Here is a 12,836-nt window from a genome sequence, read left to right on the forward strand (position 1 = left end):
GTTTTTGTGTGGGTTCCAATCCGCGCAATGTATTTTCATATTTTGAGGGGGCGTGGCCAAGTCATTTTTCAATATTATGAAAATTCTTTTTACTGGAAAATTCTACTTTTCCACAGTGTAATTTTCAATCTGTGTACCATTAGAGGAACACAGAGAGTTTTTCAGCAATAACGTCCTTGATGCAAAACCCCATTCATTTGAATGACACAGTTTTGGTGTTGTCATGGTAACACAATTGTAAATAGGTGTGTGTCCTCATTGGCTTTTAGGTTCAGTTTGGCATGAGGGATGTGTGTGCCAAGTTTCTTGTTCCTATGTCAAAGAAAATTTTTCACTCCCATTCAAAAACTCTAGGGGGTGTGAGAGAGCCATTTTACGATCAAAGTATATGCGCTACATATCATCATGTTCAGGTTGTCATTCCGCACAAATGTTACATTGGGTCCAACTCAATCTGACTCTCTGTGTTTGAGATATACACACTTTTATACTTCTAAAAATGGCTGCTTCATTGTGAGGTCATCACAGCCATGCCCAACATTTGATCAAAAATGTAGGTGATAACTTTTGGTCCCACATGTGTGTAGGGGATTTTCACCCACTTTGGTCCAAATTGGATGTAAACCCTAGGAGGAGATGATGAAAGTATGAGGGGTGGGATTTTAGAGGTCCACAATTCCACCCAATATGGCCGACTTCCTTTTGGGTTTAGGATGGGGCCATAGTGTAATTTTTTACTTGTCCGACCATGTGGTATGTCTGGACCAAGTTTTATTTTTCAATGTGGAAAATTTTTTTGGGTGGGTTCCCATCCGCACAATGTATATTCATATTTTGAGGGGGCGTGGCCGAGTCATTTTTCAATATTTTGACAATTCTTCTTGCTGTAAAATTCTACTTTTCCACAGTGTAATTTTCAGTCTGTGTACCATTAGTGGAACACAAAGAGTTTTGCAGCAATTGCGTCCTTGTGGCAAAACCCCATTCATTTGAAAGGTACAGTTTTGGTTTTGTCGTGGCAACACAATTGTAAATAGGGGTGTGTCCTCATTGGCTTTTTGGTTCAGTTTGGCATGAGGGATGGGTGTGCCAAATTTCTTGTTTCTATGTCAAAATTTTTTTTTTCACTCCCATTACATTTGGTCCAACTCAATCTGACACTGTGTTTGAGATATACACACTTTTATACTTCTCAAAATGGCCACTTATTTGTGAGGTCATCACAGCCATGCACAACATTTGATCAAAAATATACGTGAAAACTTTTGATCACACATGTGTGTAGGTGATTTTCACCCAGTTTGGTTCAAATTGGATGTAGACCCTAGGAGGAGATGATGAAAGTATGAGGGGTGGGATTTTATAGGTTCACACTTCCACTCAATGTGGCCGACTTCCTGTTGGGTTTAGGGTGGGGCCATAATGTAATTTTTTACTTGTTCTACCATGGGCTATGTCTGGACCAAGTTTCATCTTTCTATGTTGAATTTTTTTTGGGTGGGTTCCCATCCGCGCAGTGTATTTTCTTTTTTGGAGGGGGCGTGGCCAAGTTATTTTTCAATACTTTGAAAATTCTTCTTGCTGGAAAATTCTCCTTTTCCACAGTGTAATTTTCAGTCTGTGTACCATTAGTGGAACATAAAGAGTTTTTCAGCAATAGCATCGTTGCGCCAAAACCCCTTTCATTTGAAAGGCACAGTTTTGGTGTCGTCATGGCAACACGATATTAAATAGGGGTGTGTCCTCATTGGCTTTTTGGTTCAGTTTGGCATGAGGGATGTGCATGACAAGGTTCTTGATCCTATGTCAAAAAAAAAAATTCACTACCATGGAAAACACCTTATTTTCAATGAGAAATGACAAAATGAGGATAATATTAGAATAAATGGTTATAAATCACCTCAGAAAGGTTTAATAGAGAGTACCATTCATTTGGGAACTGTTACCAAACCAACCCTGGGTCTTTTATGGGTGAAGATGAATTGAAGGTCATGCAAACTGAGTATTTAAGTATTTCTGTGTGATGAATGACTGTTGCCATGGCTTTGTGTTTGTGCAGCATGAGACAGTGGAAGGCTACAGGAGGTACTTCAATCAGATCGTGGGGTAGGTGTTTGGTGTTTTTCCTCTGCTGTTGATTTTCTGTTGGTTCACTTTCAGCAGAAGTATTCACAGGTGGCTGTGTCTGTCTGTCTGTCTGTATGTCTGTCTGTCAGCTTCTTCGTTGTAGAGGACCATATTCTCCACGCCACCCGAGGGCTGGTGACCAGAGCGTTCACTGATGAACTGTGGAACATGGCCCTGTCCAAGATCATCGCAGTGCTGCGGACACACTCTGTAAGACACACATGCACTGTAAACACACACACACACACACACACACACACACACACACACTACGTACAGACGTCCACTCCCACACACTTTAGACCAGGGCTCTCAAACTCATGTTCTTTCAGGTTCCACATTCAGCCCGATTAGATCTCCAGTGGGCCAGACCAGTAAAATACTAACAGAATAACCTATAAATAATGACAACTCCAAATTTTTGTGTGTGTTTTAGTGCAAAAAACCCCCATTAAATTATGAAAATACTTACTTTTATAAACTTTCCAAACAAAAAGATGTGAATAACCTGAAAAAACTGAAATTTCTTAAGAAAAGTAAGTGCAATTTTAACAATATTCTGCGTCAACTTATCTTTTTTTTTTTGTTCATACTTTGTTTTTATTTGTTTTATCAACAGACAATACAATACACAAACCTGGGGTCACTGGTTGAACACAAAATACTAAATACTAGTGACATTTTTATTTGATCCTAACAGGATCTAATGCTATGTCACAAAATGTTCCTGTGTTCAAACTGAAAGTCTGTTTTACAGACAGAGTTTAAGATCCTGTTCAAATGTTCATATTACATTAGTTCAGAACTAACATCAGAACAGCACTTTAGTTAAATCCCAACAAAGGAGCTAACATTATGTAATAAAAGAGTGTTAAACAGTAAAAAACAAAAAAGAAAAGCAAAAATGAACCTCCACAATATCTGCATTTGAATAAATACCAAAAAATATTGATACAGTACTTTTTAATATTGATACAGTATTGTGAAATGAAATACCGTGACATACTGCGGAACCGATATTTTCTTATAGCCCTATTGATGACTGCAATAAAGTACCAACAATCTTTTTTTTTTTTTTTTTTTTTTTTTTTTTCAGTCTGAAATTTTCATTCAGTGTTTCCAGCTCTTAAAAAAAATCTTGTGTAAAAAACACTTTTTTTTAAGAAAAAACATTTCACTTACTGTCACATTGTCACATACTGTCATTTTAACCATTATTAATGCACAAAACTTTATACACAAACATAAATGCTTTGTAAAGAAATCATTATAAGTGATAATGAAAGATCACATGACCCTTCAAGCTTTACATGTTTGTGTGTTTCTAATAACAGAGGTACACATATTCACAACTACTGATAAAAGGCAGTGTTTCCCCGGTGGACTACAGGATTTATTTAAGCTTTAACACAGGGCTGTCAAACTCATATTCTTTCACGTTCCACACTCAGCTCGGTTTGATCTCCAGTGGGCCGAATAACAGAATAACCTATAAATAATGAAAACTACAAATTTTTGTCTTTGTTTTAGTGCAAAAAACCTGTTAAATTATGAAAATACTTCCTTTTATAAACTATTCAAACAAAAAAGACGTGTATAACCTGAAAAAAACTGAAATTTCGTAAGAAAAATAAGTACAATTTTAACAATATTCTGCCTCAACTTATCTTTTTTTTTTTTTTTTTTTTTTTTTTAACTTTGTTTTTATTTGTTTTATCAACACACAGAAAATACAACACACAAACCTGGGGTCACTGGTTGAATACAAAATACTTAAATCACAGACAGCAGTAATTGAGCATTGTTTTGTTAATAGTCCAGCCATTTTCTCCGGCACTTCATGAAGATATGTTCCTGGAGTAGTAGGTAGTAAGTCAGTCTTTCCATGGAGTAGATGTACTCTATTATAGCCACTGATCCTAATGCAGTGATTCTTAACCTGGGTTCGATCGAACCCTAGGGGTTCGGTGAGTCAGTCTCAGGGGTTCGGTGGAGGTCAAGACACACACTCGACAACAGCAGAAGTCACACTGATTTGCAGTAAATATTCATTATTACTGTAGCCTGATGGAAATTAGGTGATGGGTGTGTGTTAAAATGTGTAAATGCGCATATGAAACTGGTGGGGTTCAGTACCTCCAACAAGGTTAAGAACCACTGTCCTAATGGGATGTTTCCGTTTTGAGCCAGTTCCTTGTGTAGCAGGAAGTAGGAAGTGACAGTGACATCACTGGTAAGGAGGGGGAAGGGAAACTTATAAATGAGACACACCTGAGAGCTGTGTGTGGAGGGAAACTCAAACAAAGGAGAGACTGGAAGGAGGTCAGATCTAGTGGAGACGTGAGATTGACAAGGAAAGGAGGAAAAAACAAAACAAAAAAAAAAAACCTTAATGTGACTTTAACTGAAGAATCTGAAAATGGACCGGTGTGGACCCAGGAGTCTTTAGAAGAGCATCTGAATACCTGGAGCAGACGGACCTGTTCTGCTCCGACTCAGTGGTTACTCTCTCTCGGAGGACACCTACAGACAGATAAGTTCCCCTTTTTTCCCCAAACTCTCCTGGCTTCTCCCGTCTGGCCTGAAGATACCCCTGTTCTCTCTCTCCCCCTACTCAACACACATATGCCCCTAACCCCCAACCTGCCCTGAAATGGACCTCATTCATCTTTCCCCCTTCTCACACAGACACTCACAACCACATGAACTGAACTGAACTGAACTAAACTGAACTGATCTCAACTGATCTCCATACTCACCATCATCCCCTGGAAAGAACTGAAGGACCCTGAAGACCTATGAACAATACCCCCTGCACCCTCACTCTACATACATATACCCCTGCACACTCACTCTACATACATACACCCCTGCACACTCACTCTACATACATACACCCCTGCACACTCATCCTCCCTCTTTACCTACATGAGTTAAAAAAGAAAAACCTATTGTTTTCTGAGACTGAGTACCTAAGTTTAATTCAGTGTCTGTTTAATTTACTGTTTAATTCCTGATTTAAGACTTGTTTGAGTTGATAAATAATTAGAAATGTTTTGATGATGTTGATGATTCTGAATTGCTGATTTAAAATTGAGAAAATTCAGAAACCTTAATTTTATGCTGTTATCTGATATGTCTTTTGTAGCAATGAAGTGAGCAGCTGTTTTTTTTTTTTTTGTTTTGTTTCACATTTAAGTTAAATATGTAATAAATTTGACAGGTTGAAGGTAATTCAACCCCTCTCCTGTCTGGTGCCCAACATTTTATTTTTGTTTATGTTTATTGAGACTTCTATGCTACACTTGTTATGGCCTTTTTGGAAGCGTTTATAAGAATTTTAAAGAGGTATTTGTCTTCTTTCTCTAATACATTTCCAGGTAGCAGTCCCAGCAAAAGGAATTTGGGGTCCTTAGGAATTGTGAAGGTCATAATACCCTCAATTATTTCAAAAAGCCTTTCCCAGAAAGATTTCAATTTTATACAAGTCCAGAAAATGTGAGATTGATTAGCAATTGCATGCCCACACTGTCTCCAACAATATTGTTGATGTCCTTTTACTTAAGTAGTGACATGTGGTATACTAAAGAACCTGATCAGGCTTTTCCACCCAAAGTCCCACCATCTTTTAGAGCTAGTAGATGTTTGTTGTGTGTTGCACATAGTATACCAATCTCAACTTATCATTTCTACATGTGCATTATGGATCAGATCTACAAAGACACTAAACACTGAGGAACAGGCAGAAAATAGTTCAAATTGTGCTGAATTTTCTTTAGACATTTCAGGTTGTTCATATCTGTTCAGGTTATTCACATTTTATTGTAACAGGATAGTATGTAAATGTAAATATTTTCATAATGTTATTTTTTGCACTAAAACAAAGACAAACATTTGAAGTTGTCATTATTTATAGACATAATGTAATATTATTTTTTTAACATCAAACTGAGAAGAAAATCTGGAATCCTTCTTTTTTGTTGGTTATTCGGCTGTTATTGACTGTAGATCATTTTGGTCTGTATGTGGAACCAGAACTAAAATGAGTTCCACAGCCTTGACTGTGGAATTTTTGCACTTTGTAAATTCATCCCAGGGCTGGATTGGAACCTTTGGTGGGCCACATTTGGCCCCCGGGACGCATGTTTACACCCCTGATCTAAAAATTCTCAGTCATAGGTAACATGTTTTGGTTGGACTCTGAGCCTGTTTACATCCATCATTATCTGATTTCTGGAGTTGTCGGATTATTCCAGTGATCATGTAAACAGTATAATCTGATCTGTTTTATCAGATAACAGTAGTAATCTGATTATTAGAAATTTGATTAACACTCCTGGATTTATCCCCAGTGTTCTGATGTCTTCCTGAATGTATCTGTTAATCTGATTTATTTACTCTTTTACATCTAAACATGTGTAAACACTGTTAAAATTGTAGAAAACAGGAGTTATGCAGTCAAACGTGACTGGAGCTGAGGTTTTCAGTTATGGCACTTCTTAAGTCCATATAAACACGTCAGATCTGATTATTACAATGATCTGATTCCTCCCAATTCTCAGATTTTCATGGTGGTGTAAACAGGCTCACTGATGGTTAATGTGATGCAGGAGGTGAGTCCCATGTTTTCTCTTGTTTCTGCCATAAGCCTGTGTCAGGGGTGAAGTTTGAGTGGGGGCGGGGCTTACCTGTCCACCTGGAATAGGGTCATGCAATGATGCAGTGTCACCGTAGAGTTCACAGATATAAGTGAATCAATAGTTGATGATCTTCCTGTGTACGTACAGTAGATGAGCTGCAGTTTGTACAGTTTAGAACCCTGAGTTTTACCAGTTCACACTCTTTATGTTGCACCAACTTTTCGACCCCAAAATCGTCTTTAGGACATTTAGACTTTTTTTTTTTTTTTTTTTTTTACATTTACATTTATGCATTTGGCAGACGCTTTTTTCCAAAGCGACTTACGGGGAAAAAAACAAAAATGAAAGAAAAATACAAGAAGAGATTAAAATCATAAAAACAGCTGTACAATTACAGTAAAACACTGTCATACAGAAGAATAAAAAGCGAAATAATAGACTAAAATACAAGAATAGATTTAAAGAGATATAAAAGCAGCTGTACAGTGAAATAAAAAATACCAAGCAAAAACAACAGAATAGACATGATAATAGATTTAAAATGGAATGTTTGAAAGTGCTAGGACAGGAGGTGCTCTCTGCAGAGCTGGGCCTGACAGAGATTCTTGAAGACAGGTATGGATGCCCCTGTTCTGGTAGTGCTTGGTAGATTGTTCCACCTTTTCACTTGAACATTAAGTATTTGCACAGTATTTTTTTTATGCACAGATTGAAATTGTGAATAAAAAAAGCCAAATGTAATTCAACCACTAGAGCTGAAACCATTAATCGACTCAAATCGATTTGTTTCCTTAATGTAGCTGCTGTTAAACATTGATTCCACTGTTGTGTTTCACACGGACGTTTTTTGTGGTGCACATGACGCCAGGATCAACACATAGCTGTCTGTCAGTTCCATGTTCAGTTGTTTTCAGTTGGGTCTAAATGTGTTGTACACTGAACGGCACACCCTTCACATCATGTTTTACATGTGCTGCCCTCAGGTCAAACCTACAGATCCATCTGGGCCAGAACCAGTAGACTGACCCAGTACACTGAACCAGTAGACTGCCCCAGTACACTGAACCAGAAGACTGTCCCAGTACACTGGACCAGTAGACTGACCCAGTACACTGACCCAGTACACTGAACCAGAAGACTGTCCCAGTACACTGACCCAGTACACTGAACCAGTAGACTGTCCCAATACACTGACCCAGTAGACTGACCCAGTAGACTGTCCCAGTAGACTGTCCAGTACACTGTCCAGTAGACTGAACCAGGAAACTGAACCAGTAGACTGTCCCAGTACACTGAAGCAGTAGACTGTCCCAATACACTGACCCAGTACACTGAACCAGTAGACTGTCCCAGTACACTGACCCAGTACATTGAACCAGTAGACTGTCCCAGTACACTGACCCAGTTGACTGAACCAGTACACTGAACTAGTACACTGTCCCAGTACACTGTCCAGTAGACTGAACCAGGAAACTGAACCAGTAGACTGTCCCAGTACACTGACCCAGTAGACTGAACCAGTACACTCAACCAGTAGACTGACCCAGTACACTGAACCAGTAGACTGTCCCAGTAGACTGAACCAGTACACTGAACCAGTAGACTGTCCCAGTACACTGAACCAGTACACACTGACCCAGTAGACTGAACCAGTAGACCGAAGCAGTACACTGAATCAGTACACTGAACCAGTACACTGAACCAGTAGACTGTCCCAGTACACTGAACCAGTACACTGACCCAGTAGACTGTCCTACCACAACCTCCACACATCTGCACTAACAGTGAATTGAACTGACATGTTGTTACCTCCGCCAAGAGGTATTGTGATCACTTTGCTTTGTGTGCGTGTGTGCATGTGTGTTTGTTTGATGTTAGCAAGATAATTCAAAGAGTTAAGGATGGATTTCATGAAATTTTCAGGAAATGTTGATACTGGCACAAGGAAGAAATGATTAAATTTTGGTGGTGAACGGGGGGGGGGGTCTGTCTGGGTGGAGGTCTGCGCTCTCCGAGTGCTTCTCTTGTTTGCAGATGTCATTGGACTGGATAGTTATTTATATCTATAGATATTTTAGGGACCAAGCTGAAAGGTGAGGCCTCTCACTCAGTGAGTGAGAGGCCTTGCCTTGAAGCACGGCCCTATTGTTTTTTGTATGTTTTTTAGGGACCGAGCCCACGTGGAGAGGCCCTCTCCCTCACTCACACAGTGAGGAGTTTCGGGCAAGGGCCTATTGTATTTCCTTCATTTTTTTATTATACCGAGACGCAGTAAACTGAAATTTGACCCCCTTAACATGCTCAAAAACTCACCAAATTTGGCATGTGAGTTGTGTTAATCTTCTTCTTCTTCGATTTTTATTGGCAGTTGGTGAACCTTGCAAGCACAACTCACGTTAACTCACGTCAGGTACAAGAGCGAGCAAAGCCGAACGCAGCTGGAATGAGGGAGCCTGTGAGCCTGAGCCCAGGCACACAAACCCTGGTTTTACAGACAAATACTGCTACGCATTTGTGGATCTCTCACGGCAGAAGTGTAGCAAAATTCACGTGTGTAAAGAGAGCCAATCGAGAAGCCGCTTGACTTGTAACCAATGATTTGTCTGTATTTCTGGGTCTTGTAGTGAAAATACTTTGACTTTCAAATCTGATTACACACACACAAGTTGTTTTACACATTTGCAGATTGTTGTACAGACACACAAATCTCATCACGCATTTACAGATTCATTTATACATTTGCAAATCCGACTGCGCACAGACAGATTGAAATACGGACACTCAACTCTCCACACGCATTTGCAAATAATATGACTACAATAATGGCCCCATACTGAAAGTTGCGAAGTCTGAAACTGAAAATTCAGTTTGGACTTTCCCCCACATATTATATATTGAAATGTTCACAAAACACAGCAGAAGTCATCTGTGCAAAAATTTCTGAGATACGATGTACGGTTTTGGATTGACAGCAATTTATGTGAGAAGTGGTGTCTGACTGAATTGCACTATTAACTGAATTGACTCACTTGTCTCATCTATAGGAGCTATGTGACAAGAACATGCGCATACACACACATGCTGACAGCTGATTGGCTGAAATCTTCCTACTCAAACAGTGGAGAGGCTTTTTTTGTTAGGAAGTCTAGAAACAACTCATCATAACTCATATTTCTTGGGTTTCAGTAACAAATTACACATCAAAATGTAGGAAAAACTCTTATCTTTCAAAGACTGCTCACATTTTAATCTTAAAGTGTTTAGTTTTTAATCTATGGGCCTCCAAACACAACAACTGAAGATTTTTCACTCATTCACTGCCATGTTAAATTCCTCATTCACAAGTTTGACTAACGCCACCTTCGTACAGTCACTGCTTATTCAATTCTGACTTTGTTTCAACATATTATGTATTAAAACATTCAATATACTTTCAAAAAGCCTGATGTGCAAGAATTTTTCAGATAGGAGGTATGGTTATTGATTGACGTCAGTTTGTTTAACAGGTGGTTTTGGAGTTCATTTCTCATGAACTCCTGTCTCCTCTACAGGTCGTTAGTGGTGATCAGGTGCACCTGCCATGTTTATGCTCCCATAGCAACCGTGTAGAGTCCATAGCAACTGTGTGTGTGTGTATGAGAGAGAAAGACTACTACTACTATGACTGATCCAACCTGGATAATATAAAAAAAAACTGATTATAACTAATTCTGTCTCTCATTCTTACACACACACTATAGAGTCCATAGCAACTGTGTGTGTGACACTATTACTTTTACTGCTATTTATACTGCTACTACATCTGCTACTACTGCTATTTATACTACGACTACATCTACTACTACTGCTATTACTGATCCAACCTGCATAATTAAAAAAAAAATGATTAAAACTGATTCTCTCCTTCTTTCTCCGTCTTTCTCTCTCACTCACTCACACACACACACACACACACACACACACACACACACACAGAGTAGGGTTTTTCAAAATAAAAGCATTATTATAAATGTAAAAAAAAACATATCTGCCAAAAAAAAAGAATGGGTGGAGGGAGGCGTGACCGGTAACGGGTGGCGGCGTTGGAGGGGGAACCTGGCCAGAGTGTGAGATCACGCCCAATGCTGCTTGCAGCTTTAATTAGGGACCGAGCCCACGGGGGCCCTTGTTTTTCGTTCGTTTTTATTAGGGACCGAGCCCACGGGGAGAGGCCCTCTCTCTCACACAGTGAGGGAGAGGCCCTTTGCCCCTATTGTTTTTCGTTCGTTTTTTATTATTAGGGACTGAGCCCTGACGGGGGGAGGCCCTCTCTCTCACACAGTGAGGGAGAGGGCCTTTGCCCGCAAGGGCAAAGGCCCTATTGTTTTTCGTTTGTTTTTTCTTATTCTCCCTCCGCCACTTTAACCTGGAATTTGACCCCCTAAACATGCTCGAAAACTCACTAAATTTGGCATGCATGTCAGGTCTGGCGACAAATTTTATAAAATGTAAAAATTAACCCCATAGGTGCCAAAATGAGCTCTCTAGCGCCCCGTAGAAACACAAAAATAGCCCTAGCGGCCAGTAGGAATGTCATAGAAACATGAAACAAACGCCAAAATTTTCGTCTCATCAAGCCCGACAAATCACATGCTGACACTCATGACCTAACTCCAACGCGAAGTTCGCAATATGCCATTCAAACTAAAATGCACAAATTGCAAACTTCCACTACGAATCTCATAGACACACAAAACCAACGCCAAAACTTTCGTTTAATCGAGCCCAACAAATCACGTGCTGACACCTATGAGCTAGCTCCAACAGGAAGTTCGCAATATGCCTTTCAAAATATAATTTCTAAAACTAACTCCTATCACACCGTTTGTCATATCGTCTTCTAAATAGCACCAGAAGATAGAGTGAACCCTTCTCAAAAAAATGATCCCGCACTTTTTTTATAACTATCTTAGGTTTTTTTTTTTTTATGAGCCCTGAAAGTTGCGAAGTCTGAAACTGAAAATTCAGTTTGGACTTTTACTCCACATATTATATATTGAAGCGATCACAAAACACAGCAGAACACTCCTGTGAAAAAAATTTTGAGATACAATGTACGGTTTTCAAATTACAGCAATTTATGCGAGAAATGGTGGCTGAGTGAACTGCAGTATTAACTGTATTGAGTCACATGTCTGATCTATAGGAGCCATGTGAGATGAACGTGCGCATGCACACACATGCTGACAGCTGATTGGCTGAAATCTTGCTGCTCAAACAGTGCAGAGGCTGTTTTGGTTTGAAAGTCTTGAAACAACTCATCATAACTCTCATATTTCTGGGGTTACAGGAACAAATTATACATCAAAATGTAGGAAAATCGCTTTTCTTTCCCAGACTGTTGACATTTGAATGTTGAAGTGTTTAGTTTTTGATCTGTGGGCCTCCAAACACAACAACTGCTGCTTTTTCCCTCCTTCCCTCCTGTGTTCCATTTGTCTCAGTCACATGTTTGACTAACTCCACCTTCGTACACTCACTGCTGATTCACTTCTGACTTTGTTTCATCAGATTAGAGATTCAAATGTTGGTCCAACCTTCCAGAAGTCTGACATGCAAGAATTTTTCAGATAGGAGCTACTGTTGTGGATTGACGACAGTTTGTCTGACAGGTGGTTTTTAGTTCATTTCTCTGAAACTCCAGTGTCTCCTCTAAGTCATTAGTGTTGATCAGGTGCACCTGCCATGTTTATGCTCCCATAGCAACCATGGAGAGTCCATAGCGAGTGAGTGAGTGAGTGAAAGAGACTACTGCTACTACTATTACTGATCCAACCTGGATAATATAAAAAACTGATTATAACTGATTCTCTCTCTCTCTCTTACACAGACAGACAGACAGACACACACACACACACACACACACAGACACACAGTAGGGTTTTTTCAAAATAAAAGCCTTATTGTAAATGGGGAAAAAAAACATAAATCTGCCAAAAAAAAATAAGAATGGTTGGAGGGAGGCGTGACGGGTAACGGGTGGTGGCATGGGAGGGCGAACACGGCCAGAGCGCAAGGTCCCGACCAATG

The 12,836-nt window shown here is 39.5% G+C and overlaps 1 protein-coding gene across 3 annotated transcripts in view; it reads left to right on the plus strand.

The window, feature by feature from the left end:
- The window catches only part of exoc6 (exocyst complex component 6), a 275,638-nt gene that overhangs the window by 143,948 nt on the left and 118,854 nt on the right, over positions 1-12,836 (plus strand). For all 3 annotated transcript variants that reach the window (XM_030121915.1, XM_030121916.1, XM_030121917.1), the window contains exons 11-12: positions 2,060-2,106; positions 2,217-2,337. In XM_030121915.1, coding sequence (XP_029977775.1) covers positions 2,060-2,106; positions 2,217-2,337 — 168 coding nt within the window. The remainder of the gene's footprint in view (positions 1-2,059; positions 2,107-2,216; positions 2,338-12,836) is intronic.

This window comes from Sphaeramia orbicularis, chromosome 19, assembly GCF_902148855.1.
Source record: "Sphaeramia orbicularis chromosome 19, fSphaOr1.1, whole genome shotgun sequence".
Taxonomy (NCBI): domain Eukaryota; kingdom Metazoa; phylum Chordata; class Actinopteri; order Kurtiformes; family Apogonidae; genus Sphaeramia; species Sphaeramia orbicularis.